The sequence below is a fragment of the Pinus tabuliformis genome, chromosome 4_1 (assembly GCF_031772625.1).
Source record: "Pinus tabuliformis cultivar Carrire ecotype Pingquan chromosome 4_1, CPIR1, whole genome shotgun sequence".
NCBI lineage: Eukaryota > Viridiplantae > Streptophyta > Pinopsida > Pinales > Pinaceae > Pinus > Pinus tabuliformis.
Window position 1 is genome coordinate 275848997 of NC_142303.1, and position 19569 is coordinate 275868565.

Here is a 19569-nt window from a genome sequence, read left to right on the forward strand (position 1 = left end):
CGCACATGACCAACCAACACTGTGCGTGCTAAAGCCATTGTTTCCTCAAAATCCGGAGAGTTGCCGAAGGTGACAGTGATGTCTTTCCTGGTTGCCCTAACACACTTTGATTTCTGCTTCTTGGAGCGTGGTGCCGACGGGTGATCCGTGAACGGGTTTGTAGCCCCAGCCGGTGAGGGTTTTGAGGGATTTATATTAATAACCGGCGTACCAAAGCACCCAGAGGGTTTTGCCCCATGGATCGGAGGGGGATTTGTCGAAATAGCCCTCTGGTTAGATTGAACCCTCGGCTCTTCCAGAGAAATATGAGTGTCAGACAGCGGCGATGGGATCTCATCCAGAGTCAGTGTATCAGGTGGTAAGGAGGCGAGGAGGAAAGCAGTACAGGGCGAGAGAGGCGGTGCCTCCAGACCGATAGAAGATGCAGTAGGGTCCGGCAAGGAAACCACCGGCAAAAAGTCCAGTCCTCGAGATGCCTCTGCGGTCGGTGGAGCAAAACCCGGAGCGACTAAGTTAGGGTTAGTGAAAATTGACTGACCTTCCAACGGATCCTCGGAAAAATCCACGAGGTCCGTTCCCCGTTGTTCCTCCATGCCGGATAGCGACAGCAGATCCCCGTTGTTGGCGTCGATCTGTCAGCAGCACCGAAACCCTAGCTTCCGAAAAACCCTCGAACCTGTGGTCCTGCAGCTGCGGACTGCGGCTTATCCTAATCCCTCGTGGTTTTGGTTAACGAACGGCGTCAGAGCCATTTTCCTTTCCTTTTTCCATTTTTTCAAGGATACTTGTTATTATGAGAACAAATTGTATTAAAATTGAGCTTCTTCAAAATATATCTTAAATACTGCGTTTTTTTGAAGTTTATATGTTAAATATTGTGTTTTTTTAAAGTGATGTTGATATGTTCTTTGGTTATAGTTTGGGATTTCATGATTAGTATATTAATAAAATATCATTTTAATATGATATTCTTTGTCATAATTTTAGATTTCTCTTGATATGTATTTTATACTACACATTCTTCATATACTTGTATTTCTCTACAAACCATCAATGTTTTATTAATAAAGACAATTAAATTTGCTAACATTTTTGTGTTTGTAGTTCATATTTCAATGTTCCTAATTCAATTTGATAGGTTGATGGACTATTATTTATTGTTTATTGACAAGTTTCTCTTCTATATATATATATACACACACACACACACACACCATTTGCAAAAAGTATTTTAATCCTCATCTCAAATATTACACAAAAAAAAATGAAGAAACTTTTCCTATATATTGTCTCTTTCAAATCATGAAACAAAAATGCTATTCTTCCCAAAATTAAAAAAAAAAAAAAAAAAACTTTTGATACATATACATCCTATATACTATCTCTCTTAATACATATATATTAAATAATACATAACAATGTATTCTCTCGAAGTAATGAATGTTAAGACAAAAATGTTAAAAAGAAAAATATAAACACCATAGCAATAACACAAAATTTACTCTCAGAAAACCCTTATGGGAGAAAATAACTATTAAAATATCTTCATTACCATTTGGCCAACAATGACCAAGCTACAGTCAAGTGAACCCTCACTTGTTTACTTCTTTAAACTTAATATTGGAGGATTCCAAACTTTTTAAAGGCTTCATTACATGTAATCCACAAGATCAATACCATAGGTCACTAATACTATGTGCTTGAAAACCATTATTATAGACTAAACCCATTTGACTCTATCATCGAGTCAAGTTTTCCTAACAATCTCGCCTTTAAAATTGAGTTGCAAAAATTTATTTGGATTAAATCTGGGAAAATTGCATGTCCTCCACTATCACTTTAGACTTTACTAGGGGTATGCATGCCTAACTAAGGTCTTATAGTTATATGCTCTGTTTTAGCACCATTTGTGCCACTACCAATCTATTTTAATAATTAAGAATTATTTAACTAATAATAATACAATAAAAATAATTTAATTTCATCATCATCGCTCTTCCTCTCGGCTCCTTGGATCGGATCGGTCCTCTTCTGAGCGACCCCTGCGCTGAGGAGATCGCGCCTCGCCTCCCGCTTCGAGCCGGCTTCTGGATCAGCCCCCTGCGGGCCTTTCCCCTGCAAATTCTCTGTTGGCTTCTCGGCCCAGGTCGGATCGGCTCCTGCCAGATCGATTCAGATCGGATCTTGACTGTCAGCCGTCCCCCTGGCTAGAGGGCGTTCATGCTGCGCTGCCCCTGAGGCGGCCGGCTTTAGGTTTGATGGAGTCCCTGGGCCATGATCTTCCCCCAGGACCTGCCACTGAGGCATTTAACCATCTCCTGGCTGGTTTGCCTCCGAAGAAAAGAACCGAAGCCTCCAGATTCGTTAAGAAAATAGATGAGATTCCAGAGATCTCTTTGCCCCCGGAGACTCCCATGCAGGTCGCTCTATCTCTGGCGGAGCGGGGTCTCATTGGCCAATTCACAGGACTGTGGCCATCCCCGAAAACTACAGAACAATGGGTAAACAGGAACTGGGCACCACTGATCAGCCAAAGCGTTACCTCTTACTTTTTAGGGAGAGGTTTTTTCCTTTTCGAATTCACCTCCAGAGAAGACAAGGACCTGATCTTTAGAAATGGACCGTACTTCATGGGTCCTCAGGGTCTCTACCTGAACAAATGGACACCGGATTTCGACCCAGCAGTAGATGTCCCCAAGGCTGTTCCAGTATGGGTTCGTCTCCCAAATCTGTCGGTTCACTGCTGGAATTGGGAATCCTTGAAACACATCGGCAACTCCCTCGGGAAATTCATTGACAGGGCAAGCAACAAGGATCAGTATGACTGTGCCAGGATCTGCGTGGAGGTAGATCTAGAGGAAGGATTACCAGAAGCAGTCAAAATTAAAGTAGGCAGCTGGTCCCACGTGCAGATCTTGGATTATGAACAACTGCCTTTCAAATGCAGGAAATGCCATGTGTACGGGCATTTTGCTAGAAACTGCCCGACCAACCCAGAGCCAGAGAAAGGAAACGAAGAAGGATGGAATCAAGTAAGAAGAACTAGAGGCAATCAAAAGGGACAGAAGCAGGGTGGGAAAACAGGCAAACCTAATGCCCAGAAACCCCCTGAAAAAAAGGCGCAAGAAAACAAATTTATCCTCCTAAGTCAGCCGACAGAAGACACTCCAGAGACAGAGATTCAAAAGCCAGAATCCTCAAGGAAAAGCTCACCTCCAACTTCTCCAAAAGAAGTTGAGAACCCCAAAGACACGGACCCAGAAGATGAAGAAGAAGATCAAGAAATAGAGGAGTCAGAAGAAGAAGGCGAAATAGGAGACTCCCATACCTCGATAAGAAGATCAGCAAGAGGGCGCAAAACAGATAAAGAGAAAAGAGAGCAGCAGACCTACAAAGACAAGCTACAGGGCAGCCAACCAACGCTGGAAAAGCTCCTCGCTTCAAAGCCTAAAATGATGAAAAACCAGCCCCAAGGCTCCAAGGGAGCCCACCAGAAACATAAATAATGAAGGTCATCTCCTGGAACTGTAGAGGCCTGGGGAGCAAAGTCAAGGAAGAAGCCATAAGGAATTTAGTAAGAACAGAAGCCCCAGACATACTTCTCATCCAGGAGACCAAACTGGAAGACAAGTTCTTCCTGCAAATTAGCAAAAATTTATGGCCCAGAAGCGAAGCACGAGCAATCTCAGCCAGGGGTGCTTCAGGAGGGATCGGAACCCTATGGAACCCCAACATATATGCGCTCAGCTATGAAGCAAGCAACACCCACTGGATGATGCAAAAAATGCAGAACCTTGACACAAAGGAAATCATTACTCTTTTCAATGTATATTCTCCAGTCAACATAAGGGAGAAAAAGGAATGCTGGGAAACTATAAAACATCAAGCAGATCTGATAAGTATGGAAAACGTAATCATTGCTGGAGACCTAAATCTCACTCTCCACTCATCTGAGAAAAGGGGAGGAAGCACTGTTCAAGACCCGGCAAGAGAATGGGCAGAGGATCTTCTGCAAGATTGGGACTTGCTAGACATCAAACCCTCATCAGGTAAGTACTCTTGGTCTAACAAAAGAGTAGGTCCTGGTCATATAGCTGCCAGACTTGATAGATTTTTCATCCAGAGCTCCTTTTTGCTGCTTGGTCTAGAACCTAGAATGCACATTCTTCCTTGCAGCATCTCGGATCACAGGCCGGTAAAGCTAGAGCTGTTGGCCCACTCAGATCTGGGACCTATCCCCTTCCGATTCAACCCCCTCTGGATAAGGGAGCCTCTCTTCATGCAAACTATCAATGAATGCTGGAGCCAACCAGTTAAAGGCTCACCTTCCTTCATTTGGGAGGAAAAACTCAGAAGGGTAAAAGGAGTCTTGAAGCGCTGGGCAAAAACCCTTTCAAATCTAGCATCAGAAAGGAAAGCCATCAAAACCGCCCTTGCCTCTCATCAATCCTGCATGGAGAGCGCCATAATTACAAAGGAGATGATGGACCAGGAAATAAATCTCCAGCAACGTTATCACAAAGCCTGCCTGGCCGAAGAAGAATATTGGACACTAAAATCGAGGAATCTCTGGTTGAAAGCAAGAGATAGGAATACGAGTTTTTTCCATAAGCAAGCTCAAGCTAGGAAATGCTTCAACACTATTTCTGAGATCAAGGAAGATAATGATACGCACAAGGAATTTCCAGATATCAAAAAGGCAGCCTATTTACACTTCCAAAAGCTTTTTACTGAAGATCAGGAGTCGCTCCAGCACCAAGAGTTGCTAGGCATTATCCCGCAAGCAATCTCTCCTTGCATGAACACGGCACTAGAGGCTAAAATCACAAAAGAGGAAGTTAAAAAAGCCCTCTTTGACATGGAGCCGGACAAGGCCCTAGGGCCAGATGGCTTCTCAGCCAGATTTCTCCAAGCCTGCTGGCCAATTGTGGAAAAGGACCTTCTTAAAATGGTTCAAAAGTCCCAAAACTCTCATAAAATAGGAGGTAGCACAAATTCCGCTTTTCTAGCACTCATACCAAAGGAGAAAGGAGCCAATAATTTTAGCAGATTTCGACCGATTTCGCTTTGCAACACAAGGTCATTGCAAACAGGCAAATTATCCCGGAAAACCAAGGAGGTTTCATTCAGGGAAGGCAAATCGTGGACAACTACACACTCGTTCAAGAGGCAATTCACTCAAGTCTCCACCAAAAGGAACAAGGTATGGTGATCAAACTCGATCTAGCAAATGCCTTTGATAGAGTCAATCATAGATTTCTATGGAATGTCATGTATAAATTTGGGTTTGGGGGAAAATTCATAAAGTGGATCCAGGCTGCCATTTCAGAGCCTTGGATTGCCCCCCTAGTAAACGGAAGAGCCACAGAATTCTTCAAAGCCACGAGGGGCCTCAGGCAGGGATGCCCCCTCTCCCCCCTGCTCTTTGTCATCCAAGCCTCGGTCCTCAGTTTCCTGCTAGATAAAAAAATGCATGATCAAGAAATCAATGGCCTGAGTATAGCTAGAGGAGTCAAAAGTGTAAATCATGCCTTATTCGCTGATGATACCCTGCTATTAGGCAGCGCCACCTACTCCACTGCCTCCAAATTCAAAGCTGCCCTGGATGTCTCCATTAAGGCCTCTGGTAGTGCCCTCAATAAGAATAAATGTCACATTTATAGCTGGAATACCCCGCCAAGGGTTCTCTCTGCAATATCTAGGTGTCTAGACTTTGCTGCCTCATCCACCTGGACTTCCTTTAAATACCTGGGTCTTCCGGTCAGTCACAAAAGGCTCTCTGTCAAAGACTGGCATCCTCAGATTGAAAAGCTCAAATCTAAAATTCATTCCTGGGGCTTCCACTGGCTCAACGCAGCTGGCAAGACTGTTCTGGTAAAATCTGTGCTATCCAGTCTTCCTATATTCCATTTTGCAGGTCTCATTGCCCCTCTAACCATTTTAAACAAGATGGAGGAGCTCATGCGAAGATTCTTCTGGAAAGGCGGAAAGCAAAATGAAAGGAAAATCCCCCTCATCAGCTGGGAAACAATAGCCAAGCCTCTGTGGGAAGGTGGACTGAATTTCAAAAGCATTAAGCACCAGAACGTGGCCATGGCTGCAAAGATCATTTGGAGGATCATTGCGCCCAATCCAGGCTGGGCTCAGATCGCCTTATGGAAGAAGTACTTCAGGGGATATCGGCTAAGATGTCTAGAAAGTGAACCTCAAGCCCAGAACTCTACTCTCATCAAACAGAACTCAACATTCCACAAAATTCTAGCTAAAGCAGGCCCCCTAATCAGAGAGCACTCTTATTGGGTACCTGGAAACGGCAAAAGGATAAGCATATGGACAGATCGGATAATGAATCAAGAGCCTCTGGAATTTAGGCTGGTCTCCAAGGAACTGCGCAGGTGGATGGAACTCAAAGGGCTGCGTACACTCTGGGACATCTCACGGTGGCAAGATGAAAAATGGGCGGGCTGGAAAAGAGAGACGGTGCCAGACCACTTACAAGCAGATTGGAAGGCGCTGACAGATCACCTCCACGGATTGGCCCCCACGCAGAAGAGCAGACAGGATAAAAAGGGATGGGGGACGAACGTCAAAGGGTATACAGTGGCCAGCGGATATAGAAAACTGCTTGAGAAACCTCATGTGCCGCCCGACCCAGCACCGTGGCATGGGGTATGGCGCATCCCATCTTGGCCGAAGACCGATTCATTCGCATGGCAGCTCTGCCATGAACGCATCCTCACGCAAGACATGCTTCAAAGAAAAGGGATCTACGGCCCCACTATTTGCCACTTATGTAAAGCAAATTCTGAAACAGCAGTGCATATAATGCTGGAATGTATCTTCGCCAAGCAAATCTGGAGCTACTTCGTGCAGAACCTGAGCGGCACATTCTTAATGCCAAACACCATTGTGGAGATGTTCTCAAAATGGACAGACAGATATCCAGGTCAGCCGCCAAGAAACCAGGTAATTAAAACAGCCTGGGGCATTCTACCAAAAATAATTTGCTGGCAAATTTGGCTAGAAAGAAATAGAAGATTATTCAGGGGCACAATCCAGAACAGCAAGGTTATTGAGAGCAAAGTTATAAGTCAAATTAAGGAATGCCTGGCTGACATAAAAGACGATGCAAATCTCAGTCCACAAGATATCTCTTGGGGCTCAAACATTGGCTTACAATTTCATCCAGCGAACAGAGCTGTCCCTCCTCATAAAAACTGGCACATAAGGAAATCAGAAGATGAATTTAAAGAATGGCTCAAAGTGATGTCAAGACATACCCTCTTTTTTGACGGGGCAGCAAAGGGAAACCCAGGCAAAGCTGGTGCAGGAGGAGTCATAGTAAATCCAAATGGGGAAATATCTCACTCCTTTGCATGGGGGCTGGGACACACAACCAGTGTGCAAGCTGAGGCCCTAGCTCTATACCAAGGCCTCAAGATCCTCCAAGAAACAGGTATTGAGACAGCCAACGTAATCGGAGACTCCCAAGTTATTATAGATGCATTGAAAACCAGCAATGAAGTGAAGGATCTTAAACTTTCTAGGCTGATAACCAGAATCAAAGGAATAGGAAAATGCTTCCAGAGTTTAGACTATTTTCATGTGCTGAGAGCACTCAATAAAGAGGCGGACAAAGAGGCCAATAAGGCCACTCTCCTCTCAGCAGGAATCAAGCAGGAAGATAAAGAAGTTTCATGGGATCCCATCCCCTAACCTGTAGGCTCCAATGTTTTATTGCCTCATTTTAAAGAAATTCGTCTGTATCTCCAAGTGGGGGGAAGCAATAAAAATCATACAATCTAGAGCAAAGAAGAATGATGTAAGAATAAGATGCAGGCTCACTCACAAAAGTGACCCGCATCAAAATACAGATGACCTCAATGTAATAAGTTTACTGGCTTTCAGTCCAGCAGGAATATAATTATCCCATACCCGTTCTCGTAAAAAAAAAAATAATACAATAAAAATAATAAATAATAAAAATTAATTATATTTTTTTCTATAATATTATTAACATTTTTTCTCTTCCCAATAAATTCTAACATCTAACCCCTAATGTTTCTCTCCTATTTATTTATTTATTTTTATCTAGAATGATTTCTTTCTCTTCATCTTTGTTTCTTGCTTCATGTCCCTAATGATGATTGGTGAAAGATTTATCCGAAATGTCGAACATTTCAAAAAAAAATTAACAAAATTCCTCTAAAAACATTTTCCTCATTAAAAATCAAATCTTTTAGAATATAAACCATTTTTAAAATGAAAAAAATATTTAATCCCTCTAATAACTTAATAAATCTGAAATTAAAATAAATCTAAACTAATATATAAAAATTAAAAATTAAAACTATAATTTAATTATGCTTCTTTATTTTTGTTAGGTCCGCAACCACAATTAACCAAAACACAATATAAGAAAATGCAATCTATTTTTGTTTTAATATATTTAAATATTTTTAATTTGAAAAATTGCAACGTCGTGATTTTGAAGATTGACTAATGCTAATTCTTAGTGATAGTTACAATGCAAGCTCTTTTTGTTTTAATATAAATATTCTTAGTGATAGTTACAATGCAAGCTCTTTTTGTTTTAATATAAATATATATTTTTAATTAAAAAAATAAGAACGATGGGAAATTTAAGATTGATTAGTATTAATTTGTTTTTTTTGTTTTAATATAATTATGGGAAATTTAAGATTGATTAGTATTAATTTGCTCTTTTTGTTTTAATATAATTATATGTTTTTAATTTAAAAAATAAGAATGATGGGAAATTTAGGATTGACTGGTATTAATTTTTAATAATAATTTTTTTCATAGGTCGGAAAATTATTATAAATTAATGGACAAACTAGCAGTGAGGACTATTATCTCTAGTTGTTATGGACGAATGTAGGTTGACTTATCACAGTTATTCAACGAAAACCATGTCGTCTAGAATAACTTGCTGATGGTCCATAAGAGGGCAGGGTTTCACTCTTACTAGAAGATTGACTAGTATTAATTCCTAGTGATAATTTTTTTCATAGGCGGGAAAACCTATTATAAATTAGTTGTCAAAGGACAACCCTTTCTAGCTGTTATCCGCAATTGTAGGCTGACTCATCACCGTTATTTAATGAAAACCATGCCACTTGGAATAACTCGTTGATAGTCCGTAAGAGGGCAAGGTTTCACTCCTACTAAATAACTCTGGGTCTTAATGTAGGTTGACTTATCACAGTTATTCAACGAAAACCATGTCGTCTAGAATAACTTGCTGATGGTCCGTAAGAGGGCAGGGTTTCACTCTTACTAGAAGATTGACTAGTATTAATTCCTAGTGATAATTTTTTTCATAGGCGGGAAAACCTATTATAAATTAGTTGTCAAAGGACAACCCTTTCTAGCTGTTATCCTCAATTGTAGGCTGACTCATCACCGTTATTTAATGAAAACCATGCCACTTGGAATAACTCGTTGATAGTCCGTAAGAGGGCAAGGTTTCACTCCTACTAAATAACTCTGGGTCTTAGGCCTTTAACCTATGTCTGAGAAATACGAACTCTTGCCAAAAAATAGTGTTAAAAAACACTGCAAGCCCAAATTCTTATAAATAATAATTATAAAACAACATTTCCCTTATTTTAATATATTTAAATATTTTTATTTAAAAAATTACAACGGGATGAAATCATAGATTGACTGATGTTAATTCCTCGTGAAAATTACACACTAATACTTTTCGAATTAGAAAAACCCAATAAAAAAACATAAATAATTATGACGATGGAATAGGGGAACATTCCTTGTGCTGGACAATAAATAAATATCACGATGTAAGAGGGGCACATTCCTTGTGATTGGCTGGAAACTATTGGAGAGTCAAGTGCGACCAGCGAGTTTCACACGTGTCTTCACAACCTGGAAGTGAAGTCCACACAATATTCCCCTCCCTTGCATATCTGGACACTCGTGGCTTTTGTCTGCCACTTCACCACAACTTGCATGCCTACTGAGCTTTCGTTCACCAAACTTATTATTTATGATTATTTTGTAAACTTCAACAAACAACCAACGGCTATCTTCAAAACCAACAACATTATATATATTCCCTAACATGGATGACATAGTTAATTTAAAGAAAGAAAAAGAGGAAGTAGCCTGGTAAGGCGGCTTTGAGTAGTAGCAAAGAAAATAGAAAAAATATAAATTTATTACAATTAATTAATTTTGTTAAAAAATTATAATGAAAAATAAGGGGTGATTTATCGTTATTTATTAACATTTTAAATTATAAAATTTTGAAGATTAATTTGAAAATTGATATAATTTAATTTACGAGGCAGTTTAATAGACGATAAATTTGTTTATATAATTTTGTCCAAGGATTATGTTTCTAACATTAAAAATTGAAAATAAACTATATTATTTTTTTGGTGTTGGTTTGATCTATGATGATTATGTTTTTAAAAAGTTTTTCTTAATCTAAAGGGGTGTACATAAGTTAAAAAAAAGCTAAAATATAAAGGTGTATGGCAGCTAATGATTGAATTATTTTTTTGAAATGATGGTTTAAGGAAGACCATAAACTAAGTGAAGTAGCAGAAAACAAAGTCTTCTATTGATGGTAGTTCAAGGTTGACCACCAACTTTGGAACTAGACTCGAAGCTGCTCCTGGAACAACTCCAAATATGGATAGAAGTTGAAGTCTTTTGCGAAATGGAAGTGCTCCCTCATGATGATTTAGAGATAACCACAAATTGATGAAATGGGTAACACAAGTTGAAGTATTCTACCAGTGGTGGTTTAAGGTTGGCCACCAACTAAATTATGCTCGTTGAACATGAGTTTGTCTCTAGCTACAACTTTGACTCTAGCAATGGTTGACTTCGTCTCTGGGCTCTAGTTGTAGTCTTTTGTGCAAGTTGTGGCTCAGGATCACTTCATATGTCTTTGAAGCTAGTAGCTGACTACCAATTTCCCCTCAGATACAAGGTAAGAAGATTGAGATATCTCTACTACAAGACGTGTCAATACTTAAGAATGAACTCTGAGGTATGGCCGATATATCTTCTTGGCTATTGCAGACCAATGCCAAGAAGTGATCCATCCAAGGTAAATCTTTTCTCATGCAAGAGTCTTGTGTCTAGAACATCTAGATTTGATTTATGAGTATGTTTTCCACAATTCTCATAAGGGTGTAGATCAAAACACTAATATTTCGCATGGCCAACCTTATCAGAATGTTGGCAACCTAAACCACATGTGGAAGAGGAACAAGAGAAGATGAGTCATCAAGAAGAAATATAACACTATGAAACTAGATGGGTTTACAGTAGTATGGGATGTGAAGGTCACTTCCTTTTTATATCCAAGACTAGTTTTTGTGCTTTTGATAAAATTAATGTAATATTATAATTGTTATTGAAAATCTAAGTTGTGAGTTAAATGAAATAATAATGATTTTTTTAAGAAGTGAAGTATCGAGTGGGCTTAGTGGTTAAGAACACATGTTTCCTCCTAATAAGTTATAAGCTCAAATCCAAAGGGAATAGAGTATGTACAGCTCATTAGACTTTTGCAACTATTTTTACATTATGATGATGATGATTAAGATCCACTAAGATCAATATAATCTATCAGACTAGAAATTGATTTTCTTTTTAACTTATTATTTCTATGCTTGAAGGTAGGTGAGAAAAGCATTCCTAGATCATCGTAGTTTTGTTGCCTTTAGTAGGTTAACAAGGTTGGTAGAGTGACAAATATTTTGAAAATTAAAACGAAGTTGACTATAACTTGAGAAATCTAACAGAAAGTGACTTTCTGTAGAAATTTCACCTGTAGAACAACCCGATATATGCAATGTTCTAAAGCATAATACTTGTTCTACTTCTACAAAACATTAAGCGGAAGCATAATAGAATTCATGAGCAACATCAAGTAGAAACATGCATAACTGATCAAGAGAAATAATCATCCATAACATAAGATATATCACTGGGGAAAGCACTAGCATAAAACCCCTATATGTATTATCAATCAAGTGGAAATCCTCTTCAGGTTACAAAATGAATAAGCTCAAGAGCTATCCTGCTCTTTCTGCAATTACAAGATCTTGATGATCTTCAATCAGAAGATGAAAATCATGGACTACCTTGGCCTCAATATATAGGCCACAAGTCCTCCAATCTCCTATAATACATCCTTCTCCATGCAAGAATACTTACTAGAAATATCCAAGCATCTGATAGTACACTATCTCACATCTGATCTCAACTGGGTCTCTGACAGAACTGACATGCAACAGTTATCCATGAGTGAATCCTCAGTTATCTAAAATAATAGTTGTCACATGCATGCAAGCATTAACAAACTATATTTTAATATTTTAACAACTTGTTAAAATAATCTAACTGGACTTGACTAGTTAGAACTAAGTCAACTAATTCTCTCATTATAGAACTCATACTTATTCCCTCAATCACTGGAGGAAATTAAGGATAAATTCCTCAATCAGTGGGACAACTCATGTGCATGCTCACAAAGACTTCAAATTCGAATTTCCTTAACTAATTAACTCAACTAAATTAATTAATTAATATTTCCAACTGCTATTAAGACCAAGATTAATTTTACTTCCTATAGATAGACTAGGGACTGCTATAAATAGGAAGGAACCCAGAAATGCTATTTTTAGAACTTTCTATTTTTAGCAGTTTCACCTCTCACCCAATGTGCCCAATGACCTCATTGGCCAAACTGCTATTTTTAGACATGATATTTTTAGCAGGTCTATTTTTAGCACATTCTAAATTTAGCATTTCTTGTTGCACACTTTTCAACACTTTCATCTTCAACCCTCTATTATCACACATGTGACAAACTCTTTTTTCCCATGGCGTTTTAGGAGTAGACCAACATCCAGTTTCACTATGAAGTTAATGAGAATTAGTTCTTACCTTAGCAATATTCATTTTCTTCTTATATCAAATTAATATAATAACTAATAATAAAATAAAAATATCATAATAATAGATTTAATATGCCTACTCTAACTAATTGATGAAATGGTCTTTTTTGGGAACATTTTCTAGTCAAATTTGCCCAAAAACTGGTAGAGATTTATAAGAAACATAAGTTTGAGCTCTTTAATTTGAAAAGATTGGGTGCATAAAGGGTTTTCTAGGGTGTTGAATCATTTATGCATTCAAAAGTGCATTTTAAATAACAAGAAATCACAATCTTGTTCGAAATTATATCGCTTGATTCCAATAAAAAAAATCTATTTTGTCTACAAGTTAGATTGTGCCGAATTAATATATAATACATAATAATTTATCATTTTATTATATATATATATATATATATCTATATATATATATAAAAGAATCATTTATATTTATTAGGAATGAGTATCATGTAGCGGTTGCACTAAACCCTCCATCTCTGAAGCTTATATTGCTACAAAAGGCTTTGCCAGGATATATCGCAACAATACACCCTCGACAATCTAGTAAGAATAATATAGAGCGAGAAGCTACGATAGATTATAGGTTCATTTCGACTGAGGAAGTGATTGTATAGGTGGGAAATTAGATACCAAATACAAGTAATACAAGGACTAGAAGCACAAATACATGTAGAGAGTTGATATTTATTAGTAGGTTAAAATCGTCACAGGGAAAGTTTAGTGGAGCACTCATAGGAGCAACAAGAAATTTTGTTCTACTTAAACGAGACTTAAAAACATATGATGAAGCTAGATAGTAAATTGATAAAGATGGCTCATGCTCTGGTGAATTTGGTGTTTACTGTTTAAGAGGAAGAAACTTGTCCACCTATAAACTTCTAGGCAGATACCCCTTTTGAAGGATTAGTCACCCTGTGAAAATACGTTGTTGTGTTCTACATATATTATAGGAAATGAACAATGGTAGGTAATTCTAGTTACAATAGATTATGTACACAATATTTCTATGGTTGTAATTTCTTTTTTAGATTGTTTCAATAGAAAGTCAATTTCATTGTATGATTAGTTAGGTTTCCCTAGTGGTAGACCGGTGCACATAAAAGAAATATCTAATGTAACATATTTTTGAAATGATCTAATGAAAACATATTCAGAGGGAGACACTAGTCCACTTGTAACCATCAAGGTGGATAACCCTCTTGAAGGATTAGTCATGCTATCAAAATATGTTTTCATGTTTTACTTAATTTTAGATCATCAATTGTTAGGAGATGGACTATAGCAGGCATGACTAGTTACAAAAATTATATGCATGGTATATCTATGATTTTTATTTTGGTTTTAGATGGTTTTAATGGACAAAGTCAATTTCATTGTGTGATTATACATGTTGTTGTCCAATACATGATTGATCACGCCCCTTTCCTTCCTTCCGAAGCAACAAAATGTCATCAATATCATGATCATTTAGAGAATCCAGTCCCAATAGTTTTCCCATATTTTCAATTTATACAAAAAATGTTCATCTGTCTACAAAAACATGACATATAAATAAAAACAAAGTAATTATTTGAGAAAAATAAATAAATCTAAAACAATTTCTCATTTGAATTATGTGATATCACTTATGAGTGTCAATTTTGGAATAATTTTCTAGAATTTTAATTTGATTATCATTATTTTTTTAAAGGAACGAGTATTCATTATATTAGATAAACAAACTTGGTTTGAAGGTTAGGGTCTTTTACAACATAGTTCATATAATCTATTACATCTGTCCAAAATTTCAAAATTACACTATCTTTGTAATACCCTAAGATCCATTTAAGAATACTAAACCAATGAGTTCCATATATTATCCAAAAAACTCCACCAAAAACAACATATCTACATAACGTCATAAACTACTAAGTAAGAAAAACTACATGTCTTCCAAGACCTGGGCTTCATGAACACCATTCTTTGCTTCGACGACCTATTCTGAATTGATTTCCTGAGCACTCACACAATCATTGTTGTCACTTGCACGATTATTGTTTTCATATTCATATTGAATTGCAATTTCAAGCTACTCCACTCCATTGTCTGTTGGGTGAGGCTCATCGTTAATGCCCATTTCTACAACCCTCCCTGGGTTATCCATTCTAAATTTTAACATCTTTGTTTCCAACTGGAGTCGATCCAATTTAAGCTCGAACAAACCCATCCGATGAGCCATTAATTCATTTTGTGTCATAGCTTCAGCTGAGATCATCTTTGCATGGTGCAATACCAAGGAGTTTGTGAATTCAGGTGATCTTGCCATTCTGGCAAAAACTGAGCTAAAGTCCTCCTCATCATCCCTCAGAATGCGCTCCATTATTTTAAAAATAGACTAGAGATGAAGGCAAATTTAACAAATACTAGCCCGTAATTCCCTTTCACAACTACCTGACTTACCCATACTTTTGATAAATACCATCTCACCTTCCCATTTTGCTGTGACCTCACGCTATTCCACATTAAGGTCTGTGTGTTTTGCCAAAGCACCATTTACAAGAGCCACAATGAAGAGCAAAGCGACCTCGCAAAAATCAATCAAGTGTAAACCACCACACTAAAATATGATCTTGTAGAACGAGAGCTCACACATCTGTTTTGCACTAGATATCCTATCTTCCTTATTCCATCTATTCGTTGTCCTTATCAAGGTAACATCGCCTTCCTAAATGTCCATTTTGGCACATCTCTCCATATTCTCCCAAGGCCACCGCATCCTTCCATTTATGATGGCTTCATGGTTATGCACGATGGGAGTTAATACTTTAGTTCGATGCATTGTCCTCATCTTAATATGCCTCATCGTGATAAAAACAATGATTAGACTTGGTATTAACATGGTATAACTTTGTTTAAAATATTCCCATCATCATACCTTTTCTCCTTGTTTTAATTGCACCCCTTGGTTGGCCAAGGAGTTAGCTACCTTGTTAAGGTTTCTTCTAATGTGATAAAATTCAATCAAATCGAATTTATCCACCATCAACTTGATTTAATGCAATATTGGAGAAAGAACTTGATCATCATTCTTTTGACATTTTATAACACGCTGAATCAGAATCTTAGAGTCTTGAAAAACTATTAAAGCCAAAGACCTTTGGAGAGGGTCATTTCGAAACCCTACCATAACACAAGATACTTTGCCTTATTGTTTGAGGAAACTCCTAAGACTTAGGCGAATTGAGAGTATCTTTCTTCGTCGAGTCGAAAGATAACCCCTCCCACTCTTGCCTCCCCAAATTTAATTATCATTAGTTAATACACACATAGTAAGGATTTAAAATTTACGAAATATCCATGAAATATTTTTAGTAATATTCTATAGTTAATTCAACTCTATGAACACACACACATGCGAAATAGAGGTAGTTATACCCTTTTTGCTTTTCAATTTAATCAAAAATATATAAAATTAAATTAAAATAAGATATATGTAAAATATTTTTTACTATGAACTAAGTTGTGGATTTTTGGCATTTGACATGTGGTATTGATAGCTACAGTATTGGTCCATAGTATTGTAATAAGACATTTATAAGTTAAGGATCACTATGATAAAGTGAAAATATATATTCATAATTAAAAAACTTGTTATATATATATATATATATATAAATATAATTAATATTTTCAGTCGTGGTCGGAGAACCCCATGCTTCCATTCTGAGTAATCAGTATTCCCTTTAAGTTCGTTGTTTCGCCGAGACAGCAGCACCTGTTTTGAAACCAAAACGATGTTCGGATTTTATTGCCGGATTTTGATAGGGTCGCTGAATTGTTCATTAATGGCGGGGCAATGTCGGAATCCTCCGGTAAATCCGGCAGCTTGGGCGAGGGTTTCGTCGTTTTCGACGAGGGATACTGACGTGGTGTAATGACGTGTCCCAAGTGACTGGTTTGTTGTTTCATTTTGCTTTTTGCTTTTCCTGTAGCTGTCCAGTTGGCTCTGGGCCGACGTGTGTTACTTTTTGCGTCCTCTTTTCTCTGGTTTAGCGGTTCTTTGTACATCGGGATTTCCTCTATTCCTTCTATTCCGACGTGACATGTTTTTGTTTTGTTGGTATGTTTGTTTTTAGTTTGAAAAGGACATATGATTACGTGTAGGATCAACTAAATAACCCAAAAAAAAAATATATAAAAATATAATTTGATTTTACTAGGTATAATTATTTTTATATTAATATTTTGATAGTTTATTAATTATTACTTTACGTAATGTACTAAATTTCAGCTAAGAATTATTTAATTAATAAAAAAATAATTATATTCTTTTCTATATAATATTATTGAGACCTTCTCCGTTTCAGTAAATTCTAACTTCTAATCCTTAACGTTTCTCCCTCATTTCTTTTTTAAATATAATGGTCTCTTTCTCTTCATCTTTGTTTCTTCCTTCATGTCATTGATGATGGGTGGATGCGAGAGGTTTCAAAGTTTTTCAACAGGGTTTCTCCATAAACATTTTCTTCATTAAGAATCAAATCTCTTATTTGGGGGTATATGGAGTCACTGCCGACATTCCTCCCTCTGCCGACCTTCTAGAAATCACTTTGCAGGGTTATACCACCTCCTCACTCTCACTCTAATTCCACTTATAAATAGCTCTCACTCTATGCAATCTAAGCAGCCATCCTTCATATACTGTATTTCTCTTGCCTCAAATTGTCTAACACCGTTGGGCTATTTCTTCCGGCTTTGGCCGAGTATCGAAAATTTGATCTTTCATGGCATCTCTGCACTTCAAAGTCACAAGAAAGCCGGTCGTCCTGGTCGCTCCTTCACTGCCTACTCCAGAAGAGTTTCTGTACCTCTCCAATATCGATGATCAACCGCCACTGAGATTTCATTGCCCCGTTGTTCAGTTCTATCGGTTCGACCCATCAAAGAAGGGTGAGGATCCGGCCCGAGTTATCAGAGAAGGGCTGGCCAACGTTTTAGTGATCTACTACCCTTTTGCTGGAAGAGTCAGAGAGGCTCCCGCCGGAAAGCTTGTGTTGGAGAGCACTGGAGAAGGCGTGCTGTTTGTGGAAGCCGATGCGGACGTCGCTCTGGAAGAGTTAGGAGACCTCTTGCCGTCCTTTCCCTGCTGGAAAGATCTTCTCTACGACGTGCCGGACACACTGACTATTACCAATTCTCCTCTCCTTCTAATTCAGGTTCGTTCAATCATGTTGTGACTCGACTTTTTTTATTTTTATTTTTTTAATTATGTTTTCACTTTGTTATGGCGCATGGCGGCATTGAATGCTTTTTCTTTCTTTCAGGTAACGCGTCTGAAATGCGGAGGGTTCATATTCGCCGTGACTTTTAATCACACCATAACAGACGGAATTGGCCTCGGTCAGTTCATGAACGCTCTAGCCGAAATGGTGAAGGGGGCTACGAGGCCTTCGGTTCTCCCTGTTTGGAAAAGAGAAAACCTCCGACCCCGGGCGAATCCCGTTGTCAAACTCCCTCTCTACGCATACGATCAAATAGAAGATAGAGATGGGAAGATGGTGCCACCTAACGAGTTGATCCACAATTCATTCTTCTTCGGACACAAGGTGATCGAGTCGCTCAAACGGCATGCAGTAGGGCAATGCAAGTACTCAACGTTTGAAGTTCTATCGGCGTTTTTGTGGCGTTTGAGAACGAAGGCTTTCCAACTGCACACGGAGCAGGAAGTTAGGTTCATATTCCCCGTGAATGTCCGCACGAAACTGCACCCGCCTCTTCCTGGAGGGTTCTACGGGAATGCGATATGTCTTGCATGCGCGAGGACGACCGCAGAAGAGCTGACAAACAAGCCGCTGTCTTTCGCTGTGAAATTGATAAATGAAGCGAAAACGGCTGTAAACGACGAGTACATCCGATCGGCGATAGATTTGATGGAACTGAAGGGGCACCCTCACTGCACAGTGGTGGGCTCCTTTTTTGTTTCAGACGTTACCAAAATCGGCTTCAGAAATGTGGATTTCGGGTGGGGAAGAGCAGCCTACGGAAGTCTTGCAAGAGGCGGTGTAGGAGCAGTGCCAGGTCTGGTCAGCTTCTTAATCTCCCATCGCAATAAAAGTGGTGTGGAGGGAATAGTGGTTCCCATTTGCTTGCTCTCTGCTACCATGCGAAGATTTGAAGCAGAAATCAGTCATGCTATCGAAAACACTCCTTTTGCGCGCTCTTATCTCTGAAAAGTTATTGGGTGTTATACAAAATCTCACGTCAGGTTGGCTTTAGATGGGTTTGGATTTGAATTGTTTGCGTAAGACTTCGTTATCTTGTACGTGTAATTCTGTTGCTATTTAGGAATAGGCATGTTGTATCTGCACTTGGGCATTTGCTATTTAGGAATACGCATGTTGTATCTGCACTTGGGCATTTACCCCGCGGTCGGGAAGGACTGGTTGCCGCCTCTTCACCCGGGTTCAAATCCTCTAGTTGCATGTATCCTGCTGCTTGTTCTAACAGTTTATATGTTGATCAAAGTTGCTTTGCTGCTCCTGCAGCATATATATATTGTGCAAATCATGCTTTTGTAAATATGTACATTGCGAATTCAATCTCCCTTCTGTAAATATATGTAAATTGT

General features: G+C 38.4%; 1 protein-coding gene across 1 annotated transcript; it reads left to right on the forward strand.

Moving 5' to 3' along the window:
- The first annotated feature begins 17648 nt into the window (after positions 1–17648).
- Positions 17649–19350, forward strand: LOC149175331 (benzyl alcohol O-benzoyltransferase-like). Its single transcript, XM_089422805.1, has 2 exons — positions 17649–18157; positions 18266–19350. Exons 1-2 carry the CDS (start codon positions 17726–17728, stop codon positions 19169–19171), a joined length of 1338 nt encoding a protein of 445 aa, XP_089278931.1. The 5' UTR covers positions 17649–17725; the 3' UTR covers positions 19172–19350.
- Positions 19351–19569: the final 219 nt, after the last annotated feature.